The sequence below is a fragment of the Crocodylus porosus genome, unplaced genomic scaffold, assembly GCF_001723895.1.
Source record: "Crocodylus porosus isolate Cpor-Errol unplaced genomic scaffold, CroPor_comp1, whole genome shotgun sequence".
Classification (NCBI taxonomy): Eukaryota; Metazoa; Chordata; order Crocodylia; family Crocodylidae; genus Crocodylus; species Crocodylus porosus.
The window spans coordinates 76253114-76275482 of NW_017728886.1; the positions used below are offsets into that span (position 1 = coordinate 76253114).

The 22369-nt window shown below is 38.9% G+C and overlaps 1 protein-coding gene across 1 annotated transcript in view; it reads right to left on the reverse strand.

Moving 5' to 3' along the window:
* CPNE4 (copine 4) overlaps window positions 1-22369 on the reverse strand; it is a 364694-nt gene that overhangs the window by 39191 nt on the left and 303134 nt on the right. The window contains exons 11-12 of the mRNA XM_019536816.1: window positions 17406-17539; window positions 1287-1341 (exon numbers count right to left, since the gene is read on the reverse strand). Coding sequence (XP_019392361.1) covers window positions 1287-1341; window positions 17406-17539 — 189 coding nt within the window. The remainder of the gene's footprint in view (window positions 1-1286; window positions 1342-17405; window positions 17540-22369) is intronic.

Here is a 22369-nt window from a genome sequence, read left to right on the forward strand (position 1 = left end):
CTGAATAATGATTTTTCATAAGCATTTACTCTCAATAACAGACAAGAATCAAGTTGCTCTTTCTTTGGACTTGGGTCATCTAGCAGTTACAGGACACTACAGTATCTTTCCTTATGTCCAGTGTACTTTTCCACATCAGAACTTTTTAGGCTATGGGGAATTGATCCTCCTGAAAATTTTACCAGAATATAGTATAAAACAAGGTGTGAAGCTGCTGTGAGCACTGTAGTATGCACCACATGTAAACCTGCTATTAAGAGATAACCACTGCCTTCTTAATGTGGACACCTGCATTCGAGCACACAAAAGTACTTTTTCCTTAACTGGTCAATGCAGGTATGACGATGTTATGTAACACAACATCTACATTTCCACCTCTTTTAAACTTGCAAGTACAATCCTCACAGTATTTCTGCAACTGTGAGGCAACCCAACTGCTGGCGACTCAAAGTTGTAGCATGGTGATGCCACATCAAATTTGTACTTTCTAAAGCATGAAAGCTACTGATTTGCAGATTGACCTTGATTTGAACCAGTGAAGAATCCCTAGGTAGCATAATTTCATATTGCTCCCGACCCCACTGTTTCATGTGCAACACAGAATTTTGACACCAATTTTTGTTTTTAGGCCTTTTTCTGTTCTTAGGCCTTCAGGGTCTGTTCCTGCTTTCCTATACTGACTTTACCATTTCCAGATCTTATTTCCTTAAGCTCCCCTTCTTCTGGTTATAATGCCAATCTGGACCTTTCTGCGTCTCTTTTGCTGCTTCTGCATTTCTCTCTTGTATGGACATTTTATTTCATTCTGGTTTTTACAATTGTGATGCTCACCTGGGCACCAAAAATGGCCACAAGGTAGAATTCTGCTAAGACCATTATTTTCAGAAATAGCTTGAAATACTTCATCATAAAGCATCTATGGAAGCTTTCATGTTAAAAGGCAACATCCAAATGTTAGTTATACAACATCATGATTTACAAGTATTCAAAATTTGCTTTAAACAAATTATTCAAAACCTAACCTGAACCTTAAAAGATAAGGTCTAAGGTTATCCTAATGGGACACGAACATAAAAAAATGTGGATTTGCCAATGCCATTAACTTATATTTGATGTAATAACTTTAATGTGAGCCTGATACTTAAAGCTGGATGTATAATGACATAATATCAGAAAGTCAACTGAACACAGAAGCAGAGGGAAAAAAATGAATGAACCATTTCTGTTTAGTCATAAACTGTAGCATAGAAATCAAATACACTGGAAAAATTCACCTGTGCACCTACTTTATATTCCGGTGGTATCCTTGCTCCGAAGCCAAAGGCTGGGAACATTTTATCACTGAAATCAAAATAAAAAGGCCATTTTTTTCCCCACAGAAAATATACATCATTACACAAAACATTTATCCCTTCATAATTTGTGAAAAATATAACAAAGTAGAAGAGTACACAAAAAGCTGACCAAGAGTGTCATTTGACCACTATTATTATGTTTGCAAGAAGTCACCCCCCAACCTATGATTATGTTCCTGCCTTAAAACACATACATTACTAGATTCACAGAACTTTATTTTTGAGATAGAATATTATGTATTATATGCCTCTATATTGTGACACAGTGAATAGCTTATTTTTCTTGTGATTCAGTATATGCCTACTACCGTACATAGATGATTAAAATTCACTCAACTGGTTAGCGTTAAGCAGTATGAGTAGTCCCAACAATTCCTATATTTAATAGTGTCACAATCCTCATAATTCCAATAGTCTCATCATTAGTCACATGACACATCATTCCTGGGAAGCCTGAGTTTCTGTTTCTACCGCTGTCAGTTTAAAAAATTCAGTTTTGTACAGAGCTCTTAACTGATTTTGTAGATTAGTCCTTTCCACTCCAAATATCAAGTGAATAACACATTGCTGCAGACATACTTGAGAAAGATAAGAGCACCCATTAAAACTGTCAGGCTCCTCAAGCTGCCATACTGCCTGAAAGGCACCATGATGCCTTGACTGATCACTTGGGAGCTGAAGCAACGTGGTGAAAAAAAAACCTTTTGAAGTTGTACACCGGCTGACTCAGGGAACTGAAAATGAGTTATAGAAATATCCTCCACCTTCAAATCACTGGTGCACAATATTTGCATGTCAGCAGTCAGTACTATTTGATGGCTAAACTCCCTGGATTGGGCCCTGCTGTATACCTCCTGTGGAATGTACTATTATGTATCATATATGTTGTGCTATATGAAAATCAGTCTTATAACAAGGAACAGCATTGCTTGAATGATAATAAAACATCCCTCCCAAGCAATATCACAGAAGAAGTATAGTGACATTTTTGCCAATTACCTGCTGACTGCCTTTGATTTTATTAACCACTGCTAGAAATGGGGAAATCCTTTTTAATAGGTGCAAATTAGAATGCAGGTATGTACTAAGAGAAAGGAGAAGCCAATAGGAAATAATATGAAAACATGCTGTGCTGCATCAATAATTAAATATGGTTGATTTATGGAATTAACACAGTATTGCTGTGAATTAATAATGTGATCTTCCTGCATGACACAGATCTTAATTCCTGATATAATCCTTGCATCACACTCCAAATCCTGTGGCTGAGCTGGAAAAAGTGAAGAGCTGTGATCTAAATAATATCCTTCCATAATAAGGTATTTAAATCATCTGAATGTAGCATTTTCAGATAAAGGAGAATTGTAATTGAATTATTGCCATTTTGCTAGGGATAGACATTACACATAAACAGGTACAAATGATTGGAAACCAGCTCAAATCTGTAACGCAATAGAAATTCAGTGCACAATAATGTTTTCAAAATAGCCCAAATCAGTTTAAGATAAACCTGGATGGATGCAGTATTAGATTTAACTGATTTAGGTTAAATCGGTTCATTGAATTTCTTTCCCAGTTTCCTTCTGGTGTCAATTTAACTCACAGTTCCCCAGCATCCCTGGATACTTTGCGCCTCTCCTGCAAACCCCTCCTTCCAGGGTGGACAGGCAAGCCTTGGCCCAAGCTGCAGTATGCACATGCTCTGGCCTGCATTAGATTTATCTGATAAACCTAAAGTAGGCAGAAATGCCTGCTTTTGCCACAGCCCTTCCCAGTCTGACCCTGCATGGCATCTCATGGAAACAAAGGTGCACAGGACCAATGGAATGCCCCTGTTTCTGGGAGGACCATGGGGCAAGGCAAGGGCAGGCATTCCTGAGCACGAGGTGCACAGGGCACTTCTGTGTGGCCACAGCAGTGGCAGAGGCAGGACAGAAATAGGTAAAGTTGGAGAGGGAATGTAGTGCATCACAAGCCCCAAGCGTGGCTCAGGATTCTCAAGAAAGAATAAATTGTACCATGGACAGAAGCATTAAAATACTACAAGGAAAAACGACACTGTCAAATTCACTTCAGAATTTTTTTTTTTGCAGTTTCTCATTACATAGGTGACAGGAAAGGCCCCACTGAAACTTGAAAGAAGGCATAATTTGCAAAACCCTGAGTTACTTGACATCAGGGAGGGTAAATATTGTGAAACATACTTTTCACTATGAATAATAGAAAATCAATGTGAACATCAGCTTTGACAAGGATCATGCATTTTGGAAACTTGTCTTAAAGTTCTGCAATTTGCATAATGAGAATGTTGAGTTTGAATCCGTAGAAACAAGTAACTAGAGAAACCAGTGAGGGTTGTTGTAATATCTTGATAGGTTATATAAGTGCCATAATTGTGTTGTTTCTAATTTGTGTGCAGAATTATATGGCTCTTGACATTTCATTCTGCCAGTCAGATGAATGACACTTAGAAATACAATGGACTGACTGAACAGATGTGGGGCTTACGTCAAATTGTACAAACAGGGTTAGGGTTCAGGTTCAATGGACATGATGTTAGCAAATGTAAGACAGTATATACCTAAAGTACTGAGGTATTATTAGGTTTTTAAACTAACTGTAATACTCAGGGAAAAGTCCCAAGTAGGACAGTAAAAAAATCAGCTTAATACAGAGCAGAGATTTAGATAGAAAAACAAGCCAAGGATGAGGATGTGTAAAGGAAGAGGCAGAAAATAATACAGAAAATATACCATATCCCCACTTCCAACACAGTAGTCATTTCTGGTTAGCATTTCAAAATAACACAGCAGAAAGAGAAAGGAATACAGAGGAAGATAGCTAAAATGATAAGAAGCATATGGAAGGCCAGCATATGAAAAAAGATTTAAATGATTTAGACTGTGTAGCATGGAAAGGATGCTATTAAGAGGAAATGAAAGAATTTTGTAAAATAATGAATGATAAAGAGAAGGTGAACTGGATGCTTATAGTTACATTTTCTCAGCTGCACTGGGAAATAAAATGAATGTAACAGGCAACAAAGGCATTTAATACTGGTAAAATAAAATATATTGTTAGCTTGTGTGCAGGATATTAATGAAGCCAAAGGCCAGGTACAGACATTACATATGGTATAAGTGAGTGGAAATCAACCTATATCCATAACAGAACAGAAATTCAGCACACACAGACTTTGTAAAAAATGATGGAACCTGGTCTAAGGCTTGCTCCCCACCGAGGGGTGTGCTCTGTCCATTGCTGAGCTAAACTATGCCGCTTACAGAAAACTGTGCGATTTAGATTGATTCTGCCTTGGGCTTTTTAAATGTTTGCACCTGGCCAAGAAGGATTAGTTATTTACATGGAGAATAGGAATGTCCAGTATGACATTAAATTGGATTTAAACTACAGGAAAGAGAAACCATTATGCTTTGCGGTTGAAGTCAGCCATTAACTGAAGACAGCTAGGACAAAACATCTCCTCTGGGTAAAGTTATTCTATAATTATTCATTATAGTGACTCTTACATTTTCCTGAGAAGCAGTTGGTCCTGGCCAACGTGGGAGATAATGGAATAGATGTCTTGTTAGTCTGATAACTGCCTTGTTCCTGTGTTCACACAAGTCAATAAAAGCTACCAGAGATCATCAGCAGGTCTAAACATCAGGCTAAAGCATCCATAGTAGAAAAAGATTACCTGAATGATTCTGTACGTCTTTTAACCAATCTGTAAGATGATATTATTATGTATTGCTTCCTCCCCACTAGATTGTTGTAGGGTTATTTTTATTATGGTTTATAGAAGCACTTTGGCTTCAATTAAGCATGGTATTTAACAACATGCTTAAACTTAAACAGTTGATGGCTATGGAGCTACACTTCTCCTTCAGGTTAATCATGTGCTGAATTAAGGCACTAATGCACTTAGAATGTAGCTGCAAAGCGGACTCAATAGATTAGTGACTCAGGGGATATAAAATGACAATGACTGTTTTTCCTTTTAGGTGACCACTGAGCAAATGGACACAGACAGGGTATATGTTCCTGCTTTGCCTGATGTTGATCAAATAGTTGTTATGAATAGGTCCAAAACAAGCCCCTGGAATTTCTTGCAGGGATTCTGTCTCATCAGAGCCCTTGGAACCGAACCTGTCTCTAATTTAAGTGGTGGGTCAGACAGCTCAGAACTAGAAGAAAGATTCTTTCTAAGTTGTAGTCTGGAGGCAACTGACATCATTTACTGTGCCTTTCATTTCCAGTCTAGCTTTAAAGACAAGGCTATGAACTCTCTGTGTTACAGTATAGCTTTCCCAAGAGAAAATCAAATATTTGTCTTTCTTAAAAAGACATTTCAAACTGCTAAAATAAAAGTGGAACACGTTTAATTAAAAACATGAAAAATAGCATAAATATATATATCCCTTTAAACTCTATTACAATTATAATCTTTCACCCTCAGAGAACGACTAGCTGAATTAAGTATTTTATTCCTAATACATATAAATGAATCATGTGCTTAAGTGTGTTATTTAGTACTTACTTGAGAGGCTCTTGATGACAGTAAACACTGAATCACAACAGTTTACAAGGGATTACCTAAAGCTCCAAAGGAAATACGGAAATCTTCAGAAATCTCTAAACATTGCCTGTTCTTGCATCGCAACTGGAGTTCGGAAACTTTAGTATATCTAGGGGTGAAATGCATGATCTAGGAGAGGCAAATAATGATGTCCTTACACTGATTGAATTATGTTCAATTGTTCCACGCATGAGAGTTGCAAGACACAAAGCGCCCCTATGCTCCCAGAAGCTGGCACAGGAGGGGAAGTCGTCAGTCATAGTCTAGTGCAGTAGGGGCTAAGGTTTTTGCCAGGCAGGCCACAAATGAGACCCACACTCTCCATGAGTGTCACTCTGACTCCCTTTCTCAGCCTAATCTGCTGCTCTGCTTTTTCCTCTTTTCCTCATCTGCCACTGTTCTGCATGTCCCCTCCCTGCTCTACTGCATGCCACTTCTGGCACTGGTGCTGCAGGTTGGCCACTGCTGGTCTAACACCTGGTTTGTACCAACCATCAGAGCTACTAAATGTATTGGTGTGGGCTGGATGAAGAGTATGTTGTATGTCTTGCAGAAGCCCCTAACTACAGAAAGGATGTAGACAAACTAATGAAAGTTCAGAGGAGGGCAACGAAAATGGTTAGGGGGCTGGAGCACATGACTTGTGGGGAGAGGCTGAGCGAACTGGGTTTATTTAGTCTGGAGAGAAGAAGACTGAGGGGGAATTTAATAGCAGCCTTCAACTACCTGAAGGGTGATTATATAAAGAGTATGGAGCTAGATTGTTCTCAGTGGTGGCAGAAAATATAACAAGGAGTAATCAATGGTTTCAAGTTACAGCAACAGAAGTTCAGGTTAGGTATTTGGAAAAACGCTCTCACAAGGAGCATAGTAAAGCATGGGAATGGGTTACCCAGAGAGGTTGCAGAATCTCCATCCCTGGTGGTTTTTAAGATGCAGGTAGACAAAGCCTTAGTTGGCTTGATACTGTTGGGGATGGTCCTACTTTGAGCCGGGGGTTGGACTAGATAACCTTCTTAGGTCCCTTCTAACCCACATTTTCTATGATTCTAAGTGTGGCAGCAGTAACTTTTCCTTTGTATATGCTCAGGATTGTGGCACCCTTCTGGGGCAAATGCATCACTCCAAGGGCTCGGCAGTACTGTGAAATACAGCAGAGTCCTGAATTTTTAGTAAGTTCCTGGGTCAAAGAATGAAGGGGTTACAGCACCAGTAAGTCCTTAGTTAGCCAAATTTCCATTGAAGTAAACAAACCTCAGGATCTGGCCCATAATTTGCAGTGGTTTTCCACAGGGCAGTAGGAATTCTAGTGGTAAAATCAAAGGAGTTGCTGTCCTGTTTCGTCTGTTGGAGGCAGGCATTCAATGCAATCACATAATACTTGTTTAAGATCCAGACATTAAAAGTCAGGCCCCAGCTTTAATTACAGCTCTCAGTCACCTTCAGGGAGCTGGAATTTGCTGAATATGAAGAAATATAGATAGTTATGTAATTGAGTTTCAAGAGTATGAAGGTAATGCCTGTCTCACCTGCAAGGGAAATAATTAATGAACAAAGGGAATACAAATCCCCTGCAGCTAACTGCTGACAGGCATCTACTCCCAAAACATCTAACAAAGCCAATTCCAAATCCAATAGCCTTAAAACTTCTTCCCATTAACTTTAAACAAATGCGTAAGGAATTCTGCAGTGCAAAAAATGCCAAATGAAATATGAAATGCATCAGCTGAGGGAAAAAATACCCAGTGAAAAAAGCCATAAGTAAAAAAGCAAAATGGAGCAAAGCAAATGGTTAAACAAAATGTGATACTAATGAGGTGTATACCTTACTGGGTGTATAGCCTAGTAAAATGGCATTAACAGAAAATCTAATCCAAAATATCCAGCCTCTCTTGTAAATTAGGAATAAATTGAAATGACCTGATGTAGACTTGCAGGAATGAAATTTTTTACCTTAGTACATGTACTCTGTATAAGTAATGGGTTTCTATGGACTGGAAAAGTGTGTGTGGCTCAGGAGAGACATTATTAACCTTTGAAATACTAGCATTTTCTAGATTGCCAGTCAAATGAATTCTTAGGGGGATGTGTATATGTATGTGGTAACTATAAAGGGGTAAATTTAAATTTCATTGGAACATCTATGGAATAACATAGTTTGCCAAAACCCAAATAAGGTCATTTTCACAACTGCTGTAGTCTTACAGGCTTAAAACTCCACTTGTCTTGCATTGGACCTTCTGTCCTGCAGAGTGACTACTACTGAAGAATGATTAGATCCCACAGAAAAGATGCTATCTTCTTACAGCACCAGTTCAGTTTAAAAATTTGAAACTGTATATCATGCTGGGCCATCTTAAGTAGGCAAAAGAGCAAAAACAGTGCTACATGTATATCAATGTTTATTCTTTTTCATTTCATCATAATGCAAAGAGAAGGAATTGCATTATTATAATCAGGGATCTGTGAGACGTGGGATGTGACAGCAGAGGTGTCAGTGCTGCCAATGAAGTTTTCTGCCACGTTTTCATTCAGAGCTAAAATTCATTTATGTTGGGGATCAAGGGAGCACAGGGGTGTTTACATACATCTGCACTGTGTGAGAGAGCAAAAGAAAAGTGTTTTATGTCTACAAAAAGGGGTCACGCAGGGATAAGTGAGAGGGCCGGGAGTCTAACAAATTTTTGTTAAGCCCTGCTGGTACAAGTGGCATTCACTTTCAGTAGGAGATGAAACTTGCATAAAAGATGCCAGAAAATGGCTTGTCTTTATGATCTGATAGGTTTTTAAACAGGACTAATTAGCAGCTCAGCTAAATGCTAATGCTGGTGTAGCTTGTATAATAAGTAACTAACATATATACAAGATGTAGGAGAAAAATCACTATTCTGAAATCTTCAGATAATTTATAAATCAGGCCATGGCAATGATCTACTGGCCTACTAGTTCTCAAATGTGCCTCAAATGTGTTGTGTGCCACTTTTTACATTCATTGTACTGCTGTGTGTGCCTCTGATTCCTTGTTATGGGTAATAAAATAGTAACACTTTGGGTTGTTACAGCCACACTGCAACCTCTCCAACACCCTAAGATATAGTGTAGAGTTTTTCTCCACTTTTCATTTTCTTTCTTTTCTTACATGTCTATTCCCCCCTTTCTCTTCTGCTTGTTTCCCATTCCTTCCTCTCACATACACTCTAGAAGTTCATCACATATCCGCACTTAAAGAAAAACAGTACCGGTACCATAAGTCCATTTCATGGTTATGAAAGATCCATTAGACACTAAACTGATGCTACCCTTGAAGTTAGCTAAAACATTAAGAGCTGTCATTATTTGTGAATCTGTCTAGTTTTTAGTATCAAGCACTATATAATACAATTTCTGCTATTAATTAGAGTCTGCACTTCAGTACAGGTCATTTCTTTAAAGAGAATCACCACTAGATACCTTACACATACAGCTTTAGTTGCTAATACTGACAGAGTGTTAACCATCGTATAAGATGCACCTTCTGTTGTGAGGTGCTGACAACCTGAAGAGAGGATAACACAGAATATACTGAAATCCCAGGAGCACAGATATATATGTACAGGAGGAAAAAAGGGTGTGCGCAGAAAAAATGTTTAAAGAAATGTGACTTCCCTTTATACCAGTGTAAATATAGATCCAGATATACAGGTATAATACTCAGCCCTAAAATGGTGAAAGTAGCTTACTTTGGGGCTACATTACTACTTGGAAAGTCGGTATTATATATACAGTGATATAAGTTACTCTTATATGTGTGTTGTGTGTCTGCAACACTAGTTAATTTAATCTTTACTAGCTCTTTACTCACTGCAAATAGGCTATTAATAGTTCCCAAATAGTTGCTGAAAGTTCAACTGATTTATCTAGTTCAATTTACTATCCAACTTCAGGATTTGCCCAGTATAACTGGATTTGCTTGTTTGCCAGTATAACTTCTAACCCTGACTCGCCAAAGTTTTTCAGCACATACTTAAATCTTATTAAATAAATAAGAAGTGAGGATTTTTTGTGGATGATATATTTTATTGGGCCATTGGCATAGGTGGCAGGGACACAACAGAGTTTCCTGTACCGTGTACCCTTTCTTTAGATCTCTGAGAAAAAAGGTAACATGGCAGACCTAAACAGCAGACAGAACAAAGACCTGTACAGAACTCCACGTGTAAATAAAAACAGGATATATTACCAGGTTTCAGGGGTGTTGGTTATAGCTATGTTGGCCTAAGGACATAAAGCAGACAAGGTTCTTTAGGTAAATGAGATATCTTTTATTAGATCACCTAAATAGTTGGAAAAATTGTTCTTTGCAGTAAATGAGCCTATGAACTTCATTTAATAAATCTACTGGACACAAAAAAAAATCATGGACTAAATATAGACATTGGATTTATGGGACATTATAGCCTGTCTGGTATCTGACAATCCCAGGTAACTTTTCTACATTTTACCAGCTCGTTCTATCACCAGGTTAACATTTCCTCTCTCCCTCCGCCATTACCCCACCTCTTTCTCCCTACCAGTCTCCCACCTATCATCTCCCATCCCCTCTCATCTTCCCTGCCATGCATTTGCATTTTCACAGACCTGCATTTTGCATATTTTCTGTTCCACCCAGGAGAGCACACAAACACCAGGAGACTCTCCCTATGCCTAAAGAAAGGTGTTTGTGCCTTAAAACTTGCAAAGAACAATTTTTTCAACTATTTAGTTGGTCTAATAAAATATAATTACATTTACCCAAAGAACTGTCTGGATGTATTACCAGATAGGTAACAGACAAGAGACAATGTTTAGCTACCTGACAATCTCTCTTATATCCTGTTTTCATTTACATAAAAAACCATTATGACTACAACAGCACCCCAACACCACTATTACGTCCACACTTAATTCTAAGCATGTGGTAAGAGATTTGCTAGTCTGGAGATTGCAAGGGACCGGTTTTTATACTTCTTTGCTCATCTTCCTGGTATGTGAACTTTATTTTCTTCCTGTTATACAAGAAATTCAAGAAGTATAGAAATATATTTTCCTCATAGTTCTTAATTGTGTCTAGATATGCTAATTATCTTTTTTGCCTAGTAGCCTCCAGAAAAGTTGTTTCTATAATTAAAATTTTAAAGAGACATGATTAATAATTTAAAAAATTTTAATTTATTGAGCTGCACTGGTGATTTAATTATGTCACACTCATAGCTTCAAGTAGTTAATTTATGAACAATTTAGTGTTGAACATAGTGAACTTACTAATATAAGCAATATTCTTGTGCCCCCAAATTAAATTTTTACTATTAGTACCTTCTCAGTGAAAGCAGGCCTCTGCTTTCCTCCTTGACTCTAAATACATTTTCTTCAGATAGCTACAGAAAAGATAATTCACTCAATTCCTTTATCAATAATTGCTAGCTAAATATAATTGCTAGACAATAAACTACCTGTCGATTTTAATATATTCTGAGGAGTGAGAATAAGATATAACTGGAAACTAGACCTGAAGATCTAATTCAGGACATTCTGTTTCCCTTTCACGAGCTCTGGCCCAAAGCACTTAATTTAAGTATGTATTTAACTTCACACATGGGAGCAGAACTAATGATTCCAACAGAACCTGTGTAACGGGCTTAAGGTTATATCCATGAAGTGCTGTGTGGGATTTAGATCTTTGTCATCTTAATTTTCATGTCCATTCTAATAAATCACTAATCACCCCTGAAGACACTGGGTGGCCTGGTTTTTGGCATGGGATGTTTTCTTTTAGATTTTTTAATTGTGTATATGGGTTTATATGGTGGGGAATCTGATTCATCCAGTTCAAAAATATCAAGATGAATATTATCAATAATAGTCACCAGTACTAAAAACTGTTATTAGTCACCAATAACTCCACCACTGGAGTTAGCAAAAGTTAATGTCAAAACTTGCTGTGTTTTCAGTGGGTATGAGATCAGAACCGCAAATGCTTTCAAACCTTTTGCAGAACATTGCTCAGTGTTTGAAACTGTGAAGAGTTTGGTATTTACACTATATACATTTTGCACAGCTCTGCATGAATTATTCCAGTACTTAGCTGGAATTATTTATTGTCTGAACATTAGGAGCCTTTTGGGGAATTGGCTACACACCCAAGTTTTAAACATACAACATACAACAATTTATCTGCTAACATAGAGGCTCAGTGCAAAACACAGTATTAAGGAACATATAGATTTAGAATTAAACAGGTTATTTCCTTTAGATGAAAACATGAATGGATTAAAAACAAACACTCTCCCTACTCCCCCCCACTTCCTTCTATTTCAAGGGTACTTTGAAATTGAAAAATATAACTACTATCTTTTAAGGTTTAATAAAAAAGAGATATGAATTAAAAATAATTCCTGGTTAACTCTTGATCTATCAAATGTCTAGGATGAGTAAAATGGATACATTTTAAACAAACCGCTTCACAAATTTCTAAGACAGAACATACAGCACAATGAAAATGCCCCAGACAGAGTGTGACGGACCATGATTCTGTAATATGACAAAATATTTAAAATATTTTAAAAGTATATTTGCCCTTTATCTTTTTCAATTTGTGTATGTTAATTTGACTATATATGGCAGAGTCTAATTTAGACCAAGTCTCTTTTCTATCACATTGTTAGTACAAAGGCCCTAAAATTGGATGTACATGTAAAATATGTTACAATTAAACATAAAAGAGAATAGTTTCAAATTTGAACATAGTTTCAAATTGGGAACAGATTAAAATATAAAGGTCCTGATTCAGCCAAGTATTAAACAGAGCAGGAATTAACTGTATCCTTAAGCAAGCACCTTTATACATGTTTAAGTTTGATTTCATGGAAACTTAATTCTGGCTATGTTCTGCCCTGATTCATCAAGAATATTGAAGGAAAATAAATATTTAATTGAAAATACAGAAAATCTGATTCGGAGGCTAGAAGATTATACACAGAAAAACACAGATTTCTGTATTTCAAACATAGGGCCACAGGCTAGATATCCAAATTCAGATTTACTCCCTTGACTTCATTCATGCTATCATCATCAAAATCCTACATTAACAGAATCATTTACAAAATCATTTATCAGGCAGCTTGCAGGTGTATCGGGAGTCTAAGCCAAGTAACTGTATCCATGTCCTTAAAACAATCACTGTTCAGCCAATATATCTTCCTCTTACAGAGCCAACCATCACTGTGTAATGATGAATGGCATTCAAGGTTGGTGGTTGGTTGATCATTTTCCAGCACTGTCTCTTGTAAAACAAATGACTGAGGCCATCAGGTGAGCCATTTTAATATACTATATATATATTGTGTTGCTGGGATTTCTGGCAATGACTTTCAGTGCAAGGATTTTTAAAACACCATAAAGGATACATCTTCTATATTATTGTACAATTATGAGTTAACAATTTACACTATCTAGAAGTGCTAATGTGGGCCAGTGGTGTACAAAGGTACTCTCTGATGATCTGCACCATAAATTGTGTTGTGTGTTTCTTTATTGTCCAGAACATTAGGAAATACTTTTACAGTGTCTTGAATGGGTTTGCAGTACTGGAAGTTAAAAAATGTTCTTTTTCACTTGTGAAACAAGAACACTAGATATAGACATCTCTGAATGAAAATAAATATGCACAATTACCATGTATTTCCTTTTCAGTGGTAATTTTTTCTCACAATAGTCATAGATGAGCCTACTATTAAAAATAATAATTTCTATTGGTGAACAATGAAGTTTCATTCATTTGGTTTCTTATTTCATTCTTGTATCTGTGGATAGACTCATACATTACAGGGAAAAAACCTTTCACACGGATTTGACCAATTTAAATGTGGTTAGATTATACCAAGAGTTCTCTCCGGGAAGAAAGCGCTTGCAAATTTTTAGTTAAAATACAGTCTGTTTTATTGCATTATTTTATCTATCTCTAACTTTATACTATGTCATTTTTACTAACAATTTATTTTGAAGTACAATTGCTTCCATAGATCTATAGACTTGTTTTATCTAATAGCTTTTATAAATGGTGTTTAAAGTGACTATAATCGTTTTACTAAATCTTGTATATTTTTAGAACCTTATTTTTTATATAAATTGAATGCTTCCCTTTCATTTATAACCTATTGCTTTTTTTTCTTAGCCACTAATTATTTCATGTATAAAAATTCATCTTTTCTATCCCTAATGACAATGGTTAATGATGCCATGACTTGAAGCAATTACTGTTAAGAAGTTTTCTCCGCAAATGAACACCTATTCCTTTTTTCCATTCCAGTATCAGACTGAGTTATGTCTATAGCATTGAAGCATTTTGCAATCAGTTTAACAATCAGAGACTATTTCTCATTGTCTGAATATTGGTGATGAGACGCAGAATCTTACTCTTTCAGACTTTACAATACTGCTCAACCCCATTCATTCAGTCTCTGAAGCATACAGTTAAATGAGTTTTCAGATGAACTAGAAATATTCTCTTGTACTAAAGCAATAATGCTCAACCAGGGTGTTGCTGCACCTTGAGGTGCCTTGAGATCCTTGTAGAGGTGCTCTGGGGTGCTATACAATGTTAGCACTGTTAGATGTGCAAACACGATTCACAAGATAAACCCAGAGATTTCAAACAGGAATCCACTGCCGTGTCTAGATGAGTGCAGATGTTTGATTCCCTGGGGACAAGTAGCAGTGACACAACTTCTATCACTGATGCTTGTCCCTGGGGAACGCCTGTGCCACATACACTCTGGTGCACAGCAAGTTACCCTGGATGTGGTAGGAGAGGCTGGGGCCGGCAACTGTGCTGGCTCCAGCAGCTTTACCTGGTGTCTTGCGGGCTGGATGCAGGTTTTTTTGACCCCAGGATCTCCCAGGGTCAAAACAATCCATCGCACTACAAGGTAGCGGCACAGGGAATGCTTGAATGTGCAGCATGTGGCACCGCAGATGGGTCTGTGGCACCACATACCACGGCTGCGCTCATTTGGAGGCAACCCACGGATGTGTCCTCATGAGCAGGAACATGCATTCCCCAAGAAGAACTTGCAGCAGCACATATTTGCGCTGCTGATAGTTGTTCCCAAGGAACACCCCAGCACATATGCTCTGAAGCATGGCAAATTACCCCAAATGGGGTAGGGGATACTGGGCTGGCCCCAACAGCTTTACCTGGGGATCCAGTAGTTGCAATGCGGACACACGGAGCCTGGCCAGCACCCAGAGTGTAGAGTATATAAAAGAAAATCTTGCTTTCTGTTTTGCTTGCTAGAGATGTGACTTGCTGTAACATCCAGTGACTCCAGGATTCCTATTAATGGACTTATTAGATATAATTTTTTAAATTTAAAATACTCTAATATCCAAACCATACTATAAAAGGGAGTCTCTTGTTTCAGATCAGGTCATGTTACAGATATCGTTGCAAACAAGATGAGCTATGCCAAAGTCGGTTTCATTTAGCAGAGGTTTGGGTATATATTTTGTGTTTCACTTAACTACATCAAAGAGCTCCTTTGATTTTTTGGTTCACTGAATCTGTGAGGCTCAAACCACACTACTGTATTTTGCCTGCTTTTGGACCAAAACAGATGAAATCCTGATCTCTTCTGCTTTTCTTTTGTGAAATAAGCAATTAAATTTTCCATGGAACAGAAATTTTAATTCTCACAGAAACCTGGGTTATCAGGATATCTGGGCTTGATGTCAGCTAAATGAATGAGAGCATACAGATGAAAACCTTATGTTTTGTTTGGGCCAGCTATAGATGTGACTTGCAGTGAAATCCAGTTAGTCCCTCCCCTAGGTAATTGTAATTATTATTAATTAACATTTTTATGAAGCTTCATAAATGTGAATACTGCGTTAGATCTTCTCTCATAACTTATTGGTGATATTACTGAAAACCCCCCCAGGAAGATGACTGATTGTAGCATAGTTTTTATATTTACAGGAATAAGCCATACAGAGACAAGTCGATTTATAATGAATAACTATGCCTACATAAAGTTGTACTGCTTTAAGTATTTCAATTGTTAAACTTCTAGCAGTGCTAACACTGTGTGTAAATGAGTCCTTAAATTCTTGTCTCTTTCCTTGCTTGAATGTTCACCAGAAAGTAGTACCAGTGGTACTAAATAGTAAATATTTATACATTTTTTATGCTTAGATTCATAGTCTTAAGGCACCTGCCAGATGTTACATATATTATGCAATTAACTGGTTAATCATGCAATACATTTAGACTGACCACATGTGCAAAGTAATTATCATGCCATTCAAACGTCCAGCCAGCTATAAAAATAACCAATCAGCTATGAAGTTGGTGCTTGAAAATGTATAAAAAACTTTACAGCAAGTATCTATCCAGCTTTAATTTCAACATGTGGCAGGTCCCCAGGTTTGACCATCAAATGTTCTGATACGAACATAACAGCACATCTGTTCCCTTCACTCCTCTTTGACGGAATGTTTCACTAGCCAGCAAATGGAAATGTTTTTAAACAAAGTACTGGGCATACACTTATATGCAATATATATAAACTCCTCCCCCTTTATAGCAAAAATAAAAATGGCACTCACTATCACCTTTATGAGCTTTGGCATTTCTGTGTTGTTACAAAATGTATGCCACATATACCAGGATTGCTGTCTACCGTTACTTTTGAAGTCAATCACTGTATAACAATGCTATAGAGAGCCAATTAAAAAAATACCTAAATGAAGTTTACAGGGTACTCAGATAAATAATGACCAATTTATCTGAAAGGAGGAGGAAGATATTTGAAATCAATAAAATATTCATAATCAAGACTAGGGCCCCAAGGGATTTTATTTTACTGATTTTCCCTTTGTTTTTAGTTTTAGTGAAGTTTTCATTTAATTTAATATTTATTTGCAGAGAAGTATCAATGATGATTATACTGGGAGAAAACAGAAATATGGATAAATAAACAAACAGATATATCATATGCTTTTATTGTCAAGGATGTAGCTGTCAAGCAGCTTAGGTCCTTTACAAAATCCAGTTTCAAATAAAGAATCATTTGTAAACTGTTATAGAATCAGGTAGAGTTAGTTCTATGCACACAAGCACACCAGGAAAGATGCTTTAGTTGCATTTGTAAATGCAAGTGTAATGAAAATAGCCAGGCTTTGAAATATGCAATTCAGTAAGGGCCATGAAAGAATTCATGGGCATACTGATGATATTTCTTGGCAAAAGACACTTCATTACTATACAGAAGTCAATTTAAAATGATTGATTTGTTCAAGTGTGTGTCAAGTTATTTGTAGATCAAAACTTTCTTTACTTGCAATGATACCTGCAGCTAATATTGAACTACTGTAGCCAGCAGCATGTAGTCATTAGTATCATACTGTTAAAACACCTTCTTTAGACAATGCTGTTAGCAAACATAGTTATTTACCTGTCATAGTCTTGGCAAATCTCCCCCACAGCTACCAATGCTTTCAGGTACTCATTGGGTTGATAGGGGTGAATATAGTGCAGTGAGCAGCTGTTCCTGGGATCACCGTTTGATGCTGTGAAATCTATAGCTACCTGGAAAACAGGAGGAAGAGTCGCATTAGGTAGTTGTTTCATATATAGGTATCAAGATTATATTTCTTTATCAGAAGCAGGTGCTGTATAAAAAGCTCTAAAAGAAAAACTGAACTTAATCAATCTAAGCTTACAATAACACTTTAATAGCACCACCATATATAGAACTGAAATCAGCATCAGCAGAATGATCGTTCTGTATTACAATATGTTTTTCTAGCTAGCTATAATAGGTGATGTACAATATCATACATAAGTCCAGGCTGCTTTTTCTTGAACTGCAATACTTTGGTTTTCTAGTTTACTTTTAAATTACATTATAAAATCAACTCAAGCAAATCTAACTTTTGGTATTTTATTTAGAGAATTCTGCACTATTATAAATCTAACTAATCAGCCTTACGCTCTGGAGTTCAATTAAATTTTTCCCATTCACATGCTTCCAGAGCCATACATCTGTGCCTAGTAAAAAGTCCCAGAGTCAAAATCCCTATTAAAAATATAAATTACAGCTCCAGATAAGGTCAAATTCCTTCCTTCATTTTTAGTTGCTGCTAAAACTTGCTATATGATTTTAGTAATAATGGTAATTAGTCCTTATAGAGTTCTTTTCATCTTCAAAGAATTCCATAACCATTAACTAATTAACTCTCCCTATTTTGGAGATAACAGGAAGCTTGAAGGTGAGCTTCAGGGCAAAAATAAAACTTGAGTTAAGCACAGATTTTTGCGCTAAATGCACTCACCACACATTGTATGAGACATTCACCAGAACAGAATTTTAATAAACATTTTCAAAACTATTTCTTTTTTGGAATTCTCTTTGTACTTCCTAAATCACTAAGGATATCCCAGAACACATCAGTGTTGTGACACTGCAGTCATTGGCTGCAAGAGCTGGAATGGCATTTCTGATATTTGTGATCCTGCACTCTAGAATCTCTTAAGTGAACCAGTAAGAAAGAAAAAAACTCACAAAAGTAAAGAGCAATTTAAAACAATTCTATAATTAAAGCTTATTTCTGTAACATTTCTTTTCTTCCCAAAACCTGTTATTTATATGGATATTCAGCTCTCAATTTGGTTTGTACTGTTATTTTGCAATTCACCTTTACATGACTCATCCAGGGCTACAAAAGAAATTGCTTCATATTTGAATCTATAAAGAGAAAATTCCTGGCTTCCCTCTAGGTCGCTCGCTTAACATGCCAGATTCTTCTTCTTTCAAAAAGAAAGATCTCTCCTGCATGACAAACCTTCTCAGATAGGAGCCACTCCTGGGGACAGGAGCAGATGAGGGTGATGGTTTGGGAAAGGCATGGGAAGCAGAGGAGAGGGGAGGTTGTAGGCTGGAATACCTGTTCACTCCCTCTCTCAGAAAGATTTCTAGTACTATAAATTTCTCAGAGATTCACAGTGCTAGAAATGAACACCTGTCCACGCCTATAACCATTCTCCATCCAGAACTTGGCTTTTCCATCATGAACTCCTGCAAGTTAGTAACGGGGGGAGTTGAGAGAGTACTCCGTATGGGAGAGTATGCTTATTAGGGCTGTGCGAAGCTTTGGTCGCTGATTCGATTCAGCCTGATTCAGTGGCTGAATCTCTGAATGCAAATTAAATCAGGAGACCCTTTAATCTATCAGGAGACCCTTTAATCCCCCTGAATTGAATCGGAACCCTCCAAATCGATTCAGAGAGATTCGATGATTTAGACATAGACATAGCTTTAAAAGTTTTTTCTACATACTTCAAAGTACCAGGTGCCTCATGAATACTGAGATGCTGGGGCGGGTGCAGCGTCCCATGGGAGCATGGAAGGGGTCCCCAGCTTGCTTGGCGGCAGACCCAAAAGTGGACCAGAAGAACTTCCTGTCCACTTCTGGGTCTGCCACAGATGGTGCAAGGGACCCTCTCTCTGCCCCCCACCCCTCAGCTTGGCGACTGGTACCTCCTGGGTCTGGGGGGGGCACCAAGGGTCCCCCCCACAGCAAATCACTAAGCCGGGGAGGCATGGAGCCCCCCCACACTCCTGTGGGATGCTCCATCCACCCCACTATTTCAGCATTCATGAGCCATGCCTGGTACCTCAAGGTATTCAGAAAAAACATTTAAAGCTGTGTCTATGGTCGAATTGCTGATTCTCTGAATCAGCATTGAATCTTCAGATTCAGATTTGTCTGAATCAGATCACTGTCCCCTGATTCAGGCCGAGTCTGAATCAAATGTGGCCTATTTCACACCCCCCTAATGCTTATTGCTTAATCTGTCTTTGTCCAGCAATGGTTTCTGCTTACATTTGGATGTATTCTAAAAAAACAGTGTTTCTTGTGTGACACACAGAAATTTGCGGGATCAAGGCCTGTGGAACAATATTTTTAAACGCAGCTGTATATAATTAGGATTCTGTAGCTGTATATAGGTAGCTCATTCAGTGGCCTGACTTTCAAAAGTACTGAGAGTATCACAGCTCCCCCTTTTTGTGGGTACTTAGCACTTGAAAAATCAGGCTACTGATGTAGCGGTCTGTGGCAGGACCGCCCCTAGGGGTGCCGTGACCTCCCCTAGTGTCCCTGTCTACCGCGCCAAGTTTGGGTCTTTCACATCCTCCGTCTTGCCTGCCACGTCTTTGATCTTGTTTGTTCAGTGAAGGAGGCTGCCTTCCTACCCTTCTTGGCATGGGGCCGGTTTTACTGTGCCGGAGTTTCCTCTGAGTCCCAGTGCTAGTGCTATTTCGGGGCCAACCCAATACATGCGCCCCCTCCTGGGGCAGCTCTCTCTGACTGCGCCCCTTCTCGCCCAGTCCGGAACCCACACAGGCTTACTCCCCTCTCAGTGTTTTGTATCTCTCAGGCAGCGCCCCACTCGGGCCTGCCTCCCTTATACTCCGCGGCCACTTGCGTCCTGACCTGCGTCCCGTGCTCCCCGCGGCCTCTATGCCCGCACTCGGGCCTGTGGTCGTGCCTCCCGAGCTCGCTGCCCACCCTGGGGCCCTTGCTCGCACTCCTTATGTTCGTCGCCCGCACTCGGGCCTTCTATGCCCCCACTGGGGCCCTCGCTCGCGCCTCTTGCGCTCGCTGCCCGCACTCGGGCCTTCTATGCCCCCACTGGGGCCCTCGCTCGTGCCTCTTACGCTCGCTGCCCGCACTCGGGCCCATGCTAGGCCCCCACTGGGGCCCTCGCTCGCGCCTCTTGCACTCGCTGCCTGCACTCGGGCCCGTGCTATGCCCAACTTGGGCCCTTCCCAATTGGCGCTTCCAATTGGGGCCTGTCCCGCTACCGCCCACGCTGGGCTGGGGTCGGGACCCCCTACTTGTGGCACCCTCCTTGGTGCCAGGAGCTCTCCCACCTTACTGGGGAGCTCCTGCTGAGGCCTCCTCCACCCCTACAGCCTCCCCCGGTCCTCCGGTGTAATACTCACAACTCCACAAACTAGGAGCCAGCCGGCTATAACGCATCATAAGCCCCGAACTCATAATGCCAACTCCACACTATGCTGGCTTTCTCTCTACCCCTGCATCATCGCAGCCGGTCAGGCTACAACCACTGACTCGGGCCGCTCAGCTCTCCCACAGAGCTCCTGCTCCTGCGGCTGCCAGAGGGGAACTGTTTCTGGCCTCAGCCTTCCCCTTCCTTATGAAGGCCAAGCCTCACCCCCTGGCAATCAGCTGACTTACTCAGCTCCAACAGTTAACACCTGCTGCCTTGCTAACTGGCAGCTAAGCCACTTCCTATCTTCAGTAGCAGGCACCCTAGTGCCCTGCTACACGGTCTCACTTAATTTAGGAACTTAACTTTAGGCTTTTACTTCTGAAAATCTTGGTTCATATGATTATTTACTAACGTACTTGCATTTACTCTGGAATGCAATTAAAAATATTTTTCATTGATTTTAGGGCAATGATTATTGTTTCTAATCCCTGTAAAACACAAAAATTTTCCTGCGTAACAGAGAAGTTGGGAACAGCTCTTAAAAAGTTTTTGTAGTGGCTTTTTTCATGGATAATCTCAAAACAGATTCTTAATGAAGCTGAAGTAAAGTGCACCAGAGGGAACTGAACTAGTCCTGCTGTCTTGCAATGGCTGTTTGCCAAAGTCACATGGTGCTTTTTAACTCAAAGTGATAGCAGCATATAGGAATGAGCAGTGAGTTCTGTGAGCAAGGCAGAAAGTCTGTGGTTAGCGTTTAGGGTGAGAAGAAAACCTCAATGTAACATGTTACTTTGTTGGAAAGTGTCTCTGTAGTATATATTTTCTCAGTGCCTGTGTATGTATAAACCACGAATACCCTAATTTCCTATTGGGATGCTTTTATGCAGCTGATCATTCTTCTTCATGGTACAATCTTCTCAGTACATAGAAAAGGAACACATCCTCTCAATTCCATCACTAACTACAATTACAGCTCTTTTGCAAAAGCATTATATATTTCCTCTGCATACAGTGAGGTCTTTAAAAGCAGTCAGGCTTGTAAAAAATGAGCCTCAAAGGATGCTAGGAAGATGGTTCCCTTCAATTTTCTGCAAGAAACAAGGCTACTCCTTTCTTGATGTATTGCATTACAAATGTTTGGTTTTGATCCCTTTATATCTTAGCTTCTCTAGTGGAGAACTTCTAGGGAAGGGTGGAATTATATTTTCAATGGTTCCAAACTAATAGCATGTAGCACCTCTAGCCTTGCAATGCTTCAGGCTGAAGATCAGAGCTATGTGTATGCATGTAGGGAAAAGATTTGTGATATTCAGCTAATGTATCTAAGAAGTACAAGGAAAAGCAGGCCAGTCTAAATCCTCTGTCAAAGCAGGAATTTTCCCTTCAGTGTATTCACTA